The 17372-nt window shown below is 46.0% G+C and overlaps 1 protein-coding gene across 1 annotated transcript; it reads right to left on the bottom strand.

The window, feature by feature from the left end:
* Positions 1-1388: 1388 nt before the first annotated feature.
* LOC131289875 (uncharacterized) lies at positions 1389-4640 on the bottom strand. The gene is made up of 3 exons (XM_058319214.1): positions 4405-4640; positions 3968-4339; positions 1389-3892 (listed from the first exon to the last, which is right to left on the bottom strand). Exons 1-3 carry the CDS (start codon positions 4506-4508, stop codon positions 1513-1515), a joined length of 2856 nt encoding a protein of 951 aa, XP_058175197.1. The 5' UTR covers positions 4509-4640; the 3' UTR covers positions 1389-1512.
* Positions 4641-17372: the final 12732 nt, after the last annotated feature.

The following is a 17372-nucleotide window of genomic DNA, read 5'->3' as shown; positions in this document are numbered from 1 at the left end:
CACACCTCCCGAATATCGACTATTAATATAAGCGGGAAGGAAAAATACTGAACTAGGCAATTATCAACACTGTTTGACTTAACGAAAAATTGAATGAAAATAAATTTCCAAACTAGGCGCAAATGAAAGTGAAGATTGTGAGGGAAACGTAATATGGACAGTTTAAAAAAAATCATTCCTCGTTTTCGCCTTCATGCAGGGAATTGTTTATTGAAAGGGAAAAATGAGCTTTTTTCAAATTCAAACCCAATAGCCTCACGGCCACGACAGCTGAAAAATAATTTTCACCCGAAAAAAACCGGTTTTTTTTCGCTTCAACACCGTTTTCACGACGTTCACCATGGCCGGGCTCTTTATCGTAGGGCACTCACAACACTGTCTTTTATCAGAAGATTTTGGATAAAATTGATAATTCTTTGATTAATATATCAAATAAACGTTCAATATTCGGTAGACTCGGTGATAATACGCACCACGGTAGAACAGTTTGCTTAGATTTGAGCTGTCAAAACATTTTCACCCTTTTTTCGCTACCATTTTCGTGGTCCATCCACAGATTTTGAAAAACTTTTTCGGCACTCACAGTCGCGAAAAAGTGAGTGCCGAAAAAGTTTTTCGCCTCTCGTGGCCGTGAGGCTAATCGGCCCGCTTTAGTTCATTGCTTTCTACCTTAAACATCAGTTGAAATTTCCCACTTTTAGTACATTGGACCAAGTTCAACTGCTTTTAACGTAACGATCACATAGGCCATGCATTTGTGTTAGAAAAGTAAGCGTGTTGTTCGTTGCACATCCTCATTATGAATACTTATTACCTTACTTGGAAGAGAGAAGAGGGCATACGAACTAACCGCACCGCAATGTAGCCGCGTAAAGGCAAAAGATACACCTTCTAGAGGGCCACAACTGCAAAGTTAACAGCAAGAGCAAGAGATCGTCGTTACTCACAATTGTCAAGTAAAAGTTGGCATCCAAATTGATGTTAAACACGAATGATAGTGTGCACTCGGTAATTGTCTCTGTTACTACTCTGTTTAGTTTAGTCTGAAGTATAAACTGTACGGTAAAGTTCGTGAACAGTATCGAATATATTGATTGATATTTCCGTTCCCCGACCGTGGTGGTACCCCTAGTACACCCCTAGTGTAGCTAGCGTCGCAATGGTGGATGAAACGAAGCATCACAGCAAGAAAATAAGGAGAAAGTCATAAGGAATATTCACACGTATAGATATTTCTTTCTTCACTGTTCTATCCGAATTTAACACGCGCCTTGAGCCTCCCGAAAAAGGGGAATATCAAACAAAACCCGAATATCCTTCCTGTTTTTCATTGGTGAGTATTGATTTCATGTAAAAAAAGCAATATTGGTTTTATTTATAATCACACATTGATGCGCACCAGGATAATGCTTTCGGCAGTAGTAGTAGTGGGTCGGGTAGAAAGCATAATCCGGGAACGCATCGGCAAACAATTGACCTAACTACTAATATTGTGAACGATACACGAACCAGCTAAACTGTGGGCAGTGTGCCACCAGTATGTTCGTTGGTTAATTTACTTAAGTTGAGAAGACTCGCTCTGCCGCTTGCCATGGATTTGTTTGAGGAGGTATAGAAACTGGTCCCCGCCATCGATGGCGCTGGATAGGATGGTGTTTCCGGTGGTGATAAGTCCCTGCCGGTAGCAAGGCTGAGCGTGGATCCAGTTGTAGGGAACGAATGCAGCGAAAGAGTAGAGCCACTGCCTCCGATTCCGGCAAGTGTGTGATGGTTCTGGTGTTGTTGCGTATGATGAGGTTGGTGATGCGGATGATGATGATGATAGGAGGACGGTGTCTGCGATTGTTGCGGGGGGAAGATGTACCGATTCATCGGACTTCCTCCAATAGTGGCCGGCCCACCGTTACCGGGCATCGCGTAGTGATTAACTTTTGGGAAAAATAACGCAGACGATCTTTCGCGCGGTGTTTGCTGATGGAGCGTATGGTTGAAGAGGTTTTGCTCGCCAAATAACGAACGAGTATGAGGAGAGTTGATGCTGGGAGTGCCCTTTCGCTGACTGTGAAACACGGACGCCGAAGATGGGACGGGCGACGGTGGCGGTTTCGATGTTTCCTCTGGCACGACGGTGTACACCGATAAGACCTCCGTTTCTGTCGGTGTGTTTCGTCGAGTCGTTCCCACCTGCGACTCAAAACCGGAGCTCTGCGATGACGTGCGGGACATGTGTGCCTGCTGCTGTGCACTGCCCGCCCCGGTCGCCAAAAAGCCGGACCAAAGCGACTCTCTTGTCGAAGCGAGCGTTTCGGCAGGTCGAGGTTTGGTAAGGCGTCGTTGTCGCAGGCTTACGGAGGAAATCTCGTCATAATCCAAATCCCCGGTTGAGGGATTTACCTGGGCGAAGGGATTGCCGTTTCCCAGTGATACACGACTTCCACCACCGGCGGCGGGACGGAGGAGTGAGCTGTTCATCGAAACCCGTCCACTGATCGAAAGTCGGTCGATATCGTCCTCGATCAGTGGATCATCGGTTTCCCGAAATGCATCCGCCTCTTGCGTTATCGTGCTCATGGAGTACCGGAATGGCTTTGCACGAGTGGAGGCCGTTGACGGTGGGCCACTCTTCCGATTGTTCCAACTGAGTTTGGATGTTGCCTGAAAATCGTCCACCGAAAATGAAGGCGTTTTGAGCAGCGATCCAGGTGGTGGAGCTATAGCCGAACTAAACACGGATCTGCTTTCGTCCAACGCTGGTCGCTGGCCAGCTTCCGCAACGTTAAATAATGATCCACTGATCTTTGGGGTGTTGGCGGCAAACGAGTTCATGAAAAACGAGCTGGTTGGCGATATTGATAAAGAAGAAGGACTCCCCGATTTGGTCGTATCGAGGGATTTTCTGCTGACATTTGCTCCGGTGTCGTTGGCAGGGAAGAGTTTTGGCTCTAGTAAGGACACATTGTTGCTGGGGCGTAGTATGTTGTTTCCCGTGGAGAGTCTAGGGGAGTACTTATGTTGGAAAGATGCAGCAGGAGTTTGATCGCCGTTTACCGTAGTGTCCACGTCGGAGTAATCACTTTCGGTGCACTGTTGAGAGTAAATTTTGTGGAAACTAGAGTTCATATCACCTCCGTTTGTCACATCGGTCCGGATGATGCGCTTGCCAATGCAACTAATTGCGAGGCAAAGTGCGGCCAGTGTCAGCAACAAAGCAGGATGTAGCTTCGTATTTTCATACTGCAAATACTTTAAAACGCAATCGATAGTGCATAGGCCAAAGATAAGCATCTGTTTAATGGTCGTCCGCTGGTTACCTAGCGAAGCGAGCAACGCACCCAGCGCCATGATGGCACCGTTGAGTAGAAAGGACGATATTCGTTCATTCGGAACATGCTCCGTAAAGGACTCGAGCAGAGGCGCTGAACATTGCATAAGTTGTGGGGCGTAGCGCTGGAGGAGCTCATGGCCGATCGTTTCCATGCGTTCCGTCGTACTCTGGACGGCCGGTTCGGAGAGGAGTTTTTCAAACTGTTGCCAAACCAGCTGTTTCATTGCCAGTACATAGGATACAACCCTCGTGATGGTTGCAAGGAGAGATGCCGGGCAGAGAAGCATCAGGTCTGCCAAAGTCCAACCGGTCTCCGACACATCTTGCCATAGTTTCATCAGCAGCAAACCCGTGATGGCGTAAATGCTAATCTTTGCCCACCGTTGGCGCTTCAGGTACGCCAGCTGCTTCGTGGAGGCTTTCATATGCATGTCGAGCGCCTTTAACCCCTTGCTACCAATTTGTGCCAGCTTCGAGCCCAAAATATTGCGCTTGACATCATTCAGAGTGCGTTTTACAATGCGCTCACAGCGGCCACAGAGTTTGTACGCCTGTTCCAGTTGTTTGCTGCATTGAAGAAATCGAATAAAAAGCATTTCATCGTCTGTGGTGACATCCGCGAATGACAAAGCACTAACTTACCGATATTCTTCCACCTCGGCGTCGTAGTTGTCTTCATCATCCGGCACAAACGACGCCAGCTGATGTATTTTCAGCTCTTGATTACGATTGCAACCAAAGCAAAGACCATTGCGGGAGGTCTCGCTGCTGTTGGCGATCGATCGCGCAGAATGACCCCACTTGTCGTCATCGGTGATGTTCGCCGGCTGATGATAGTAATAATTGTTCAGCCGCTGCTGATACTGTTCCGGTATTTCCCGGTTGTAGTCTCCGTCCGCAGTGAAGCCATTGTACTGCCGGCACGTCGGACAAACGAACGAATTCGATTGATCGTACGGGACGCGTGTGTCGGTACTACAAAACCAACAGTTCACTTTCGCCGGGAAGCGCCTCCTGCGGAAGGGATAGGAGAGCCATGTTACCCACATCCGGAACTCCGAGCACACCTCACTACTTACCTGATGTTTAAATAAAAGTTAACAAACGAAACCACGCAAACGAAACAAATCACAACCGACGGTACGACAATTGTCCCAAGCGTCATAAGCCAATTCCCACTCATGATGCGGCTTTCGCTAGGCGATCACCTTCCCGAGACGGTGAATCGATTGACCATGCAATGCAATATACTCGCAGACACACAGGTGTGAATCTCGTGTCGAGGTCACTTCAGCTAAGAATTATTGCTGTTTCATTTCACTCCACCGGCAGAATATGGAAGTCTCAAGCGTTCAACTTTTACACGTGTTGGATACAAGGCTTCGGGTTTGTACCGCAGATAAAATTGCAAATTTTCCTTTTAGTTTTGAGAACCGGATCAACGTTCGCGGTTTTACCGCACCGCACATTTGACAGTCGGTGCAACAAGAGCGAGGTTGATAGATGAAAGTTGTGCTCCGTCGGTATTTAGCGATACGCACAAGGTTTCTCAAACTTGTGTATTTGAAAAGTACGTTAAGAAATAAGTGTAAAACGATGAAACATGAAAGAGGGTTTGGATGAATTTAATAGTAAAATATTTGGTTGAACGTCATAAAATTGATCAAAAATGATTGTCGATAAAATAAGAACAAAATGTTCGGTATCATATTAAGATCGAACGAATTGACATTTTTTTTTAACATTTAATTTGTTTGAAGTAGATCTTGGTTTTTTACCTTCAAACGTGCGCACATATTCGTTAATTACATGAGTTTTCCTTATAAGGCAATTCAAACCGAGGTGAATTTACCCTAATTATAGTCACTTTCACCATGGATGCACATGCCCATTCGGCGTTTTCTATTTACTATTGAGTTCAATACTAGTGTCCATTAATCATCAGATAATACCTCCACCAGTGGGCGCGAACAAAAACAGGTCCAAGATGTTCACTTCGGTCACATTCCGGAAGGAAGATGTTGACTCACACCTGCCCACGATAAATTACCATTGGAGGTTAGATCACTCCTTCTCCCTCCGCTCTGTATGGAGGTGCGATTCCCGTTAAAAAGGAACCATATGCCGGGGGCTAGCCAACGTCGTTGGTTTTACGAACAGCTAAAGGTTAGCCCCATCAAGATGCGTTGTTTTTTTTATAGCGAGTCACATCGAACAAAGTAAATCTTAACAACAATTCTCGGATATCTTGCACGATCTGGCTTCATCCGGTTATTTTAACGGTCGTGTCAACAAGCTTCCACACCAAGGATCGGAGACACGAGAGTGGCCGAGGACGCTGGGCAGGATGGCAAGTGCGGAATGCGCTTGACCAGGGAGCGATTTTTCAAACCCCTCATTTTGCTCGCCTGCAGCGACGATCGTGCGTGAAATTGTTGAAGAAATTATTTTTAGCAGGATCGCCGACACGAAGATCGCCGGTGTCCATGGTGTGGGAGTAAACCAAATGTGCCGATGCTTTTCGTTGTAAACAACGCCATTTAACGAACAGTGATGCTGGTGGTGGTGTGCGCTTCTAATGACCAAAGCGGTATCCCGAAACTGAGAAGGTGGTCAACTGTTATCGTCTTTTTCGTTCGAAACTTTTCGTATAAACCATTCGACGGGTTTCGTGCACAACGTGTTATGTCACCCGTCTAAAGCCGCCCGAACGTTACTGCAGCTACCTTTTTCTTTCCTTAAATGTTATTTTTAAAATAGGACTTCATGCTCTGCTCGTCAGCCGACACGCTGCTCGGAAGCGCACGCAGCTCCGTTATTTATGCGATTTAGGAACGGTGCAAGGACGGGCGGAGAAAAAAGACCTGACAAAGCCGGATAAACCCTGACATTGGAATTACAAACGCGGAACAGCCAGCCACCCTGTAGATCCAGATGGATTTTCATTGACCTACATGGTGCCGGATAGAGAAAAGGTCCCGTCTCTGTTTTTCAAGCGTCTCTCGGTCGTAGTGCTTTGGAATGCCAAAGGTATGTAAGTATTAGGTTTATTATACCAACAATGGGCAGCCTCCAAAGGAAGATAATGATTTTAATCCTCTGAAATAAAGTGTATGGTACTTTCATTCAGAGATGAACTAAATTCCTGATTCAATTTAGTCAACTCGCAAAAGTCTCAGTAATGATTGCTCTTGTATTGCAAAGGAGTAGAATAACATGACCAAATTGCACAAATTGAAGCAACGTAACGATATTTGGCGACGCCAATGTTTCCTAACAACGACATTAGCTGATCTTCATGCATCTGGCATAATCCTAATGCATCCGGTCGAGGGTGTGTCGTAGCATATGTCTAAGTCAACAAACCTTTTGGACCGGGAGATCGTCGCCTTTTAGGCGGGCCATTTTTTTTTTTTGGTCCATTTCTTCTCTTGAGATCTTAAACCGTCAGATGTGGGTATACCATGTGAGCCGAAAACTGTCATCCACCCGAGAGCAGGCCAGTGGAAGCGGGCCACAGTAAACCGTATTTATTTTTACATGATGTGCCCACAGTCCCGTGCACACGGGAGTAGCACGGGTGATGTAAAAAGATAAAAAACCCCTTTCGAACTCTGAACGACGCCAAACAAACAGTGCCCCGGGACCGAAACCCGGGCTGGCATTCCGAGACAGTTATTGATGGACGCCAACAACGAGATTATTTTTAGCATTTGTGTTGAACAACAACATGGTATAGATGGCAAACTGATTTGTGATTTAAAAAAAGTGAACAAACAAGTATAATAAAAAGTCAGTGTTAGCACAAACCGATGAATTTTAAATGAAAATCAAGGAGTTCTTAAAAAAGAAAAAGATAAGGCTTAATGGAAATATGTTTAAGATCGTGCAAATGGCAATAAAACCGGTATTTCGAGAGTATCACATAACATTCGGATTGGAGGCTCGATACTTTGGCGGCAAAAACTGGTAACGTCCGCGTCGACAACGTGCGCAAATGTTCCGCATTCGCGCACAGTTTGTCGTGGTTCATTGGCGTCACGAGCCGTGGAATGTAGGGTGCAAAATCATGTTTGGTTGACCGTTGGATAGTAGCAACAGTTTCAGATGCTGAATGTTGAATGTGCAAAAAGGTTAGTTTCAGTTGAGAAGTATGTAATTTATCAATAATGTTGCAGTATTTGCAGTAGATTAAATGAAAAATCCTCCCATGCATTTGAGTAGTGCATGCATCTGAAGACGATAGAAACCACTTCCCGTCCACGTGCTAAACCATGTGCTTAACAGAGCGAACCGAAACCGAAACCGATTAATGTTGCCATTGGCAACGGAAAGTGCGGGTCTTCGATTCGGGCGTCTGTTATTCCGAGCCGTTGGCGCCAATCTCGGGGGCGCCCAAGTCGTGTGCGCAAAAATTCTCACGAGCCAAGGCCGTCAACCCGGCATCGGTTTACCCGGCCGGTTACATAGAAGGTAAACGTTTGAGTAAAAAAAAAATATTTATCTGGCGTCAGCCGATGCAGCTCGTGTGCAATTAAAATGTCTACTGAGAACTGTCACCGATGGATGTAAATCCACTCTAAAATTACAGTTAGCCGTAACGTTGGCATTAGATAGCAATAGCGAGAAGTGAGCGAGCGATGGGAGGGCGAAAGTGAGATGGACTGTGCTGACGCGTTAGGTTCCCCTTTACAGCGTAGAAATTTCCCCTTAACCGCTATGCTGTTGCTAAGGGAAACCAAATACCGTATGCGCAAAAATGTTTGCACCACCGTGTACCCCCATTTACCGTATGCGTAATAATGTTTGCACCATCGTAGTAAAATAGTTTCCGTTTTCTCTGGGCATACAAAAGGAAATGAAACGTTTTCGTGATTTTGGGGACAATTTCGAATCGAACATTGCATTTACTCTTGGGAAAGGTGGCAACGAGATGAAAATAACCAACGCAGAATAAAATTATTAATAAAACTACTTCCATAAGGTTGGGCCCTGTTACCGGGCCGTGTAACGGGGTCCTGTTAACGGGCCGTATTACCGGGCCCAGAAAACGGGCCGTGTTACCGGGCCGTGTTACCAGGCCATCTAACGGTGTCCTGTAAATTGGCCGGGTTACCTGCCTCTGTAAACGGGTCCTGTAAATGGGCAATGTAACCGGGCCATGTAAACGGGTCCTGTAAACGGGTCCTGTAAATGGGCAATGTAACCGGGCCCTGTAACCGGGCCGTGTTACCGGGCCCTGTAACCGGGCCATGTAAACGGGACGTGTTACCGGGCCCTGTAAACGGGCCGTGTTACCGCCGTTTACCGGGCCCTGCAAACGGGCCGTGTTACCGGGCCATGTAACCGGGCCATGTAAACGGGCCCTGTAAACGAGCCCTGGTACCGGGCCCTGTAAACGGGCCCTGTAAACGGGTTCTGCAAGTGGGCCGTGTAACCGGGCCGTTTTACCTAGTCGCCCTCTTAAATTACAGTTAGACGTGACGTTGTTATTAGATAGCAATAGCATGGAAAGCGAGCGTAAGGAGGGCGAAAGTGAGATGCACTCTGCTAACGCGTTAGTTTCCCCTATAACGCTATACTGTGTTGCTAAGGATACCAAGGATGCAGGATGGAAGGGGAAATTTTCCTTGCGCTCTGATTTTTGGTAATCGATGGTTACATTGATTATCGATGGTTACTTTGCCGTAAAATAAAACAAAGCAAATCGGAAAGTTTACAGTTTACAGCTACACAGTTTCATTCATAGTTTGTAATAGACTTTTTTTTCGAAATTTTCGATTTTTTTCGAAAATTGCAGTTACTCTTGGGAAAGGTGGTGCTGCAACGTGATGAAAATAACCTACGCAGAATAAAATCAACAATAAAACTACATCCATAAGTTTGAGCCCAGTAAACGGGCCTTTTACCGGGCCCTGCAAACGGGCCGTGTTACCGGGCCGTGTTACCGGGCCGTGTAACGAGGTCCTGTAAATTGGCCGTGTTACCGGGCCACGTAAACGGGTCTTGTAAACGGGTCCTGTAAATGGGCAATGTAACCGGGCCCTGTAAACGGGCCCTGTAAATTGGCCGTGTTACCGGCCCTGTAACGGGTCGTGTCACCGGGCCATGTAAACGGGTCTTGTAAACGGGTCCTGTAAATGGGCAATGTAACCGGGCCCTGTAAACGGGCCCTGTAAATTGGCCGTGTTACCGGCCCTGTAACCGGGACCTGTCAACGGGCCCTATAAACAGGCCGCGTTACTGGGCCCTGTAAACGGACCATGTTACCGCCGTTTACCGGGCCCTGTAAACGGGCCGTGTTACCGGGCCATGTAAACGGGCCGTGTTACCGGGCCCTGTAAACGGGCCGTGTTACTGGGCCCTGTAAACGGGCCATGTTACCGCGGTTTACCGGGCCCTGTAAACGGGCATTGTAGCCGAGTCCTGTAACTGGGTCCTGTAACGGGGCCGTGTAACCGGGCCGTTTTACCTAGTATTTATGAAATAGCGGAAGTTTATGCGCGCACGAGATGGGCACGTTGATGCTGACGTTGATCGGTATAAATGACTCGAGAGTGCCGTCGTTACTACGAACTCCGCGCCCTGGTTTTACACAGAGAGGAGATATTTCGTTAAGTGGAAACATCAAACAACACAAGTCCAAGATGAGTAATAGATTGGTCCCTTTCGCGTAACTATTTTGCAAAAGGAAATGTGAAACACGGTCTTGGGCTTATGCCAAGCCTGAGGGTAAACCTTAAAACTTCGCACTTTCAAATATCATGCGGCTTGTGTTCGTACACGCGTAAGCGGAAAAAAACGGTGTACGATTGCGCAACGAGCTGGAAAGTATTAGTCAGTTACGTAGGTACGGCCTATTCTTTCCGGGATAGGTTGAGTAGAAAAGGGAAGGGAAAAGTTGCAGTCTTGTTGACACTGCACTTTATTTGCCGTGTATGCAGCTGCCGGCTAGGTTTGTTCAAGTAGCCCCTCAACTGATTGCACAATTCCTGTGCGCTGCGCAATCGGAATCGTGATCCTGGATACATTCTCAAGTGCTGGAAGTATGAGACAAAAAGTGTGATAAAATATTTGAAGTAAACTCACTTTCGCCATTTCATTGTTACTTGCTCATTTGATGCACTTCAACATTGTGATTTAAAATGATAAATTCATCCCTCTACAGAACCGGTTTGTGCATTCTTCAAATTACTAGAAAACACGTACCCTTCCGGGAATTCCCGGCGTATCTCAAAGTTAAGAGATTCGCACCAAGAAATCTTCCCTGAACTCTTCCGCAAACCCATTTACGATTAGCATAAGGTTCGCGCGATACTGCTTAGAACCGGTTTTGCAACCGTCATCATGTTCCGCTCGGTCATCGAATGGCTCGAACTGGTATTCGTAGATACGCTATAACCGAGATACGCTATAACTGCAGCCCGGAAGCACATGGTTGGTTTTCAGCCCTAAATTGTAGTTTGTTTATCTAACTAGAGTACTAAAAAATCTCCTCAAACGGGTAAAATTCCAGAACCAAGATTTATCTCAATTCATTTCCTGCGCTTCGTTTCCCGGGAAACCTTGTAATGGAAAATTCCCAACTCCGACGCACGAAGGGAAACCGCAAACGAGTGTCACAAACGATAAAACACAACCCGACAGACGGCTCGCACTTTGCCACCTTTACCTCCCTTCTTTTTCGTCTCAAAATGACTTTTCCGAACCGTGGCTTTATCGGTTGTTGAGCAATTTAACACGGTACGGCTTACTTATCTGGTGCGGATGGAGGCGCCCAAGTGCTTAGTAAACAGTATATCGACCGAACCGGTTTTACGGCCGACGCTTGCCGGCTGTCATTCGATCGTTCGAAATTGTAAAACTAAACCGATGGAGAAAAAAAAAATACTGAAAAGCAAAAGGCCACCATAGCTGTGGCGAATTCCCGGTACCCGGTATCACTCGGTTCATGTGTACACGTGTTTGACGCTCGTGTGCAATGGTAGCATGCGCTGTCTCAACAGTTCTAGAGTCTATTGTAACGCATGGAAAACAAACCTGCTCGAGATACCTGGCTACTAGATGTATTTGTGTGAGCTCGAGGGGTATATTTCATAACAATGCCCGGGTGGAGAGACGTAATTTGATGTCTTGGTCCGCGAGTGCCATGGATTAATTGTAGACCGACTATAGCTAAGCAGGTTGAAAGCGACCTGAAGCGGGATACTGGATATTACTGGATTGAACGATCATTGCATCTTTAATTGCCAACCATTTCCACATTGAGACGAAATCCCTTATAAGTATGAATGTAATGTAATGAGTTTGTTTAATGGGAAGAACCTCATTCTATGGAAAAGGGTATATTGTGCATTACCAGCACTGAACTTCCGGGAACTATATATAACTTCTCGCGCTGATGTAATGTTGCTTGTGGAATGCTCAAACATCAACTAACGTGGCTGGAATAACTAAAAAAACCGAGGCATCTTTGAGCGGTTCTTCTTCACCCTGTTGATGTCCTTATCTGCACCTGCTAGGGGTAAGACATGATTCATGGGAGATAAGTTTCACAATGACACCTTCACGCGGACCGCGGGCGTGTGTAACCTAGTCCCACATATTTTTAAACCAACCTTCGTAGTACAATGACATCCTCCATTCATCATCCCGAGTGGCGTGTTCCGACAATTAAGTTCTGTCCAACGGACCGTCGGGGAGCTGTAGATGGAAAAACAATACCGGCTTGATGCAATCATTCGCAATTATGATGATAACCGACTGATAAGGATTCAACGCAGCGTCGAGTGTACTCTGGGTGACGTGATGAGGGAGTTTCCGCCCATACCGGCCGAGGGGTTGTGTTAGTTCTGGATTACCGACGCCATCGGGGCAGTAAGTCTGGGTTGGATGGTGCAATATGAGTTGGTTATTGGAACTACATTTATTACGCAGTTGATGCCAAACAATCAATATTTTGAACGTTAGAGCTTATTAAATTATGTAAGCGATGAGAATATTTTCTTGGACAGATCGTATTACGCGAGTAGTGCGATTTTGTTTATGAAATAACTTATTGTTATATTTTATGAGGTAATTGAGATTACCGTTTTTCCAATTCATCTCAAATGTTTTTGTCAGTTCGGATCCATTGAAATGTTTTTGCTTCACTATCTTCACCACGACGCAGTTCGCATAAATGAAACAAAAATCCCTATACCTAATCGTTAGCGTCGCTTCAATTGGCAGTCCCGGGGGGGAAGCGAATGTTTTCATTGAAGAATTCAAGCTCAATGCCACCGTCTATGGCCACACCCAGCTTTCCACCGAAACCAGTTTCAATCAGTTTCCTGGCGACGCGGTAATTGGCGCAACGAAACGATCGCAAATCGATCGCCACCGATCACTGTATGGCGATCGATTGATGTACGCACCCTGCTCGCTGTATCAATTTAAATTGGTCACTTTTTGCTGCTAGCTCTCAAGCTTGATTCCAGCCTGAACCTATACGCGGATGCAGACGCATTCCGGTCGACACGCAAATGGGCGCAATTTACTAAAGCAAATACAAGCTCCACTTGGTCCATGTGGCTCCACTTCTTTGGCGTCACTAATGGATTATGGCCTCCTTTGGCCCCTCGAACAGTGTGCCAACCGGAGGCGATGTCGCAGCATTTGGCCATTTCGCAACAAGACGACACAAACGATATCAATTGTGATCAATTGAGCCGAGCTTCGGTCGAGTGGAATGATACGCAAAATATCCGCCCCATAGGCACCCGGCCACTCCAGGATGCCGGATAGATCATAGAGGTCTGCGTCATATCGAAAAGTTGGTGTCCTGTACAACGCACTCGCCCATGGCGACCTAGAATGTTCGCTGGAACCCTCAAGTGGCTGATGATTCACCAGAGGATGATGTACGTCCTCCGCGATGCACCACGACGGTATTGTTTCTCGGAATGGGAATTGAAAACTTTTTCCAAAACTTACCCAGCAAATAAACATGCATTAGTAAGCTCGATCGTTGGTGGAAAATTCCCATCCCTAGAGCAAAGGGTAAGAAATAACCGATTTATCACTGACCTACCATCTAAGAAACATCGTTCCTGATGGCGATAAAGAAAGCCTAAATTTTTCCATCGTGCGCACCGTTATCAGCCTCATCCGAATGTAACTGACCTTGCAAAGGTTTGTTTATGAGGCACGCTTCTTCCGGAACTGCCAATTGGATATGTCAACGTAAACAACAAAGCTGGGGTTGTTCATTGTCAACACATGTGCGTTTCGTAATAGTTATGAGGCACGTGTGACAACCGTACCTGATGTCCAATGTAGAGATCTCTAAATTATCTCTTTCGTGGGATTTATTACATCATGTGAATTAGAGTAGAACGTGTGATGGTTTTTTTATTTGATGCAATATGATGTAAATAACAAAAATACTACGCACGTACGTGCTACTTAAGCCAGAACCCGTAAAGAACTGTTAGCTAGTAGGTCGTGTCCTTGAAGGACAAATGGTTAACCATTATCATTACTACTGGCTATCGTTTGACGATGGGCAAAAGAAGGGAGGGGGGTTCAAATGATAAGTACATGCTTCTCTAACCTTCGGTAGTTGTTGACATCCAAATGGGATACCGTATATACGGCGCAGACCAACGCAGTCCCTTCAAGTCCAGGGTCATCTTTCAATTGAGTTTTACGCATCGGAATAAATGTTGATTTCGGTTTTCTGAGGAACCTTTGCTGCTGCTGCTGTTGCTGTTGTCCGTTTTGTTTCCGTTCTGGAATTTGTATCGCGTGTTGTGCGTTAGAAATGATCCAGTTTTGAGGGCATCGGTTCATTTAACGGCGGGTCTTGTGGCGTCTTGGCTCACCATTTTTACGACATGCACCGTTTCCCTTGTCTTCCTTATTCCTCACCCAACGTCGGTTGCCTTGTGAAAGGTGTAGCTTTCGTTGGGGTCTATGGGCTAAAAATAGTATCCCCACCGCTCCGTAGCTTCTCGTTCTGGCATTTCCATCCCCTCGTAATCGTGTGTGTGTGTGTGTGGGGGGGTGTTTTATCCACGACTGCACCCTGCAACGTATGCGTTTTACGTTCGGCGACGGACGACGTCTGGCGCCACTAGAGAACACTCCCAGTGCCTCCCCCCAGGAGTGGTGGTTACAGTAGATGTTGACCCGGTCATAATGATCCCCGTCGGTCGACCGTTGATTGTAGGGTTCGGGGTGCAGGGTGTAACTTTCAGCCGTAGCGCAAAGGATGACAAATGCACAACGTCATTCCGAGTCTCTTCGACTCTTCCATCGTGAAGGAGGTTCATCTCAAATTCATGCTAAGAAAAGGGGGCTGAAACATGTGGAGTGATAAAACTTCCGCTCTTTGCTTTGCGGTTTTATGTACTAGACCATGACCTTGATGTTTTAATATCATGATACTTTGAGACACTTTGTTCAATAGTTAGAAACAATCTCTCTTTTTCGCTTTTCTTACCATACTTGTAATAGTACAAAATGCGTCATGAGCTTGGAACTAAATTTTTGTATTATTGTTTTATCAAAATTCTAGCCCTAGCCTTTCTAAACTCAAACTCACCCTCACTTCAGCAGTGACTCGTCGCACGGCAGTGGAATTTTCCACTGTGCATGAAACCATCTGGTTTGTTTTATTATTTTTAACTATTCGCCCGCGCATTCGGCGGCGTGTTGAAGTCGTTGCATGCAACCCCTTTTTAGTTTTCCCCTACCGCGTGTTTTTTCGAGAACGTGCGCGGTCTTCTCTATGGGCCATTAAAAATTGCAACGTATCACCCTGCAATCCCCCACCCCTTCATCGGTGCGTCTCCGTTGGCTCATTTCGTTTTGTGAGTGAAAAATTTTTTCCCCCCCCCCCCCCCCCCCCCACAACCCGGCATCTTTAAGGGTTGCCAAATCGCTCGCCGCCAGCAATCTTATGTGCATCATTAAAAATGGCCGGTTGTACCACCTGTCTGCTCGCACGACACGAAAACATCCGTGCTCCCCCGCCCCGCTAGAGCTTGCCTACGTTCTGACGAACTAACCAATGCACGTGCCTAACGAGTGATCTTACCGTAATGGGTTAATTTTTCCATCCGTTTTCCGCGAGTGGCGCATCGATCGCTCAATTACCAACCAGATCGGTACGGTACTGGGGTGCACCGGGAAGGAGGCTCTCCTACACGGTGGGGTATAATTTTCCCAGCTGTAATTAGCATCAAAAGGTTTGAACTAAACTGAAAACAACAACCAACGTCCACCACCTGTCACTTGGCTGTCGAATTGTGCCTACAGGAGGGTAGGCGTTCCTGGTGATATGGAGTGTGATCCGTTATGTAAACGTTCCCACTTGGAACCGTGAATTAATAGAAGCTGATCCTTCTTCTTCAGCCGGGAAGCCAAACACGCTCCCAAGGGTAAACAATCGCACTGCTTATTGCCACCATCGTTCACAAGGGAACAAATAGTAATTCAATCTCACTGTGGTTTAGGTCACGTGTTGTCTTGTGCCGAGGTGCCTCTCTGTGCGTGTGTGCCTTAAGCCACGACATTCGTCTAAGTCTGGTAGGTTAGGATTGGAATAGTGGTCATGTTGCTATAAACAGCACGCGCAACTCGGTCACACCCGAAGGGAAGCGCACATGGTATCGCCAAGATCTCGTGAATCACGGCCCGTACTTTACTGCCAGGTGTGTAGGTGAGGCCGAGAATAACTTGCTCTATCCCGTAGAATATACCTCTTTGATTTTATTACAAACCAGAGTTGAGGGAGAATCCCTGCCTGACGTATTGAAGAAGGAATTTGTATAAAAATGGTGGACATTGAATAGTTGATCAGTTTTCTAGAGCCATTTATCAGTTCTTTGTGCATGTATCTGTTCGATCCCGATCGCTATGAGGTCTGTGAGTCATCATTCGATTTCTATACTTTGTGATTGCTTCATTCACGTCCTCGACATTCGTTATCATATTAGTAATAACATATTTCCAATATGATCATTTCCACTATCATTCGGAATCAATACCGTGTCATCTGTCGACGCTCACAGTGGCAAATATTAGTAAGCGCTATCTTTATTGCTTGTTTTTAAATAAATAGCAGCGTTAGATATCGTCTTATCGGTATAGATAAAATAATATTTGTATTACACGGTTTTTTTTCTGATTTCCTAAGATAAAAGCATCAAGGACACAACTGTTGAGGTGTGGGATAGTTTGAATAATTTTCCACTTGTTGCATCAAGTTAGAAGAAGTTTGCAATTTGTGGCATCCATTTGGCAGCTGTTTCTCTTATAAAGGGAAGGGTGCTGTGAGATCAACCTACTTAATCCCGTGCTTAAAGGAGATTTCCCGGAGAGAAACTTTACCTCCATTACATGGCAGAGTTTATTTGCCTCGTTGCAAATTAAAGTACGATATAGCCTGCGTCCAATGCGGATTTGCTGCAAGCTATCGCCGCCATTTCTGTTGGGCATTTTTATTAGTTACTCATATTACATCCATAACTTACACCTAATGCACTCCGAACAGGTTTTTGCGCTGGTTTTGGTTAAGCCGGCGTATGTATAGTGTTGCGTCCATCAACCCACGGTTGGCGCTGGGGGAAGCTGTGTTTCGAATCGTTGGAGATTTTTGCTCCGGCGGGCCATTCAACTTCTCGACCGGACGGAATGTGCTAGAAACCGGTTGTCCATCGGTTGCCTCCTTCTAGAGGAGCTAGAAGTGAGCACACGGTTTGTGGACGGCCAGTTGGGTCGGGTTTTTTCTAAATGTTTCTGCTTGCTTGCAGTAAGACGTGCCCTCCTCTAACATTTTTCAACAGACGTTGTGCTGGTAAGAGGCAACTCTATTGGCACGAGACTGACGGAGGAAACTTTAAGGAAAACCAGTTTCTTATATTCTGTTTGGTCACATAACAAATGCTTAAAAATGGATCATTAGTTTCCTTCTAAACGAACTCCCATGCACCGTAGTTCATTCGTATAGGGTTAGAATTTCAGTTTGTTGCTTTAACGAGTAACGAATAGTTCGCTTGTA

Source organism: Anopheles ziemanni, chromosome 3 (genome assembly GCF_943734765.1).
Source record: "Anopheles ziemanni chromosome 3, idAnoZiCoDA_A2_x.2, whole genome shotgun sequence".
NCBI lineage: Eukaryota > Metazoa > Arthropoda > Insecta > Diptera > Culicidae > Anopheles > Anopheles ziemanni.
Note: the sequence above shows the minus strand (reverse complement) of the source record. Positions and strands in the feature narration are given on the sequence as shown.

Coding starts and splice junctions, on each gene's coding strand:
- LOC131289875 (XM_058319214.1), bottom strand. CDS start 4,508: ATGAGTGGGAATTGGCTTATGACGCTTGGGACAATTGTCGTACCGTCG. Junction 4,340..4,404: donor AACTTTTATTTAAACATCAG/GTAAGTAGTGAG, acceptor TCCCTTCCGCAG/GAGGCGCTTCCCGGCGAAAG. Junction 3,893..3,967: donor GCCGAGGTGGAAGAATATCG/GTAAGTTAGTGC, acceptor TCTTCAATGCAG/CAAACAACTGGAACAGGCGT.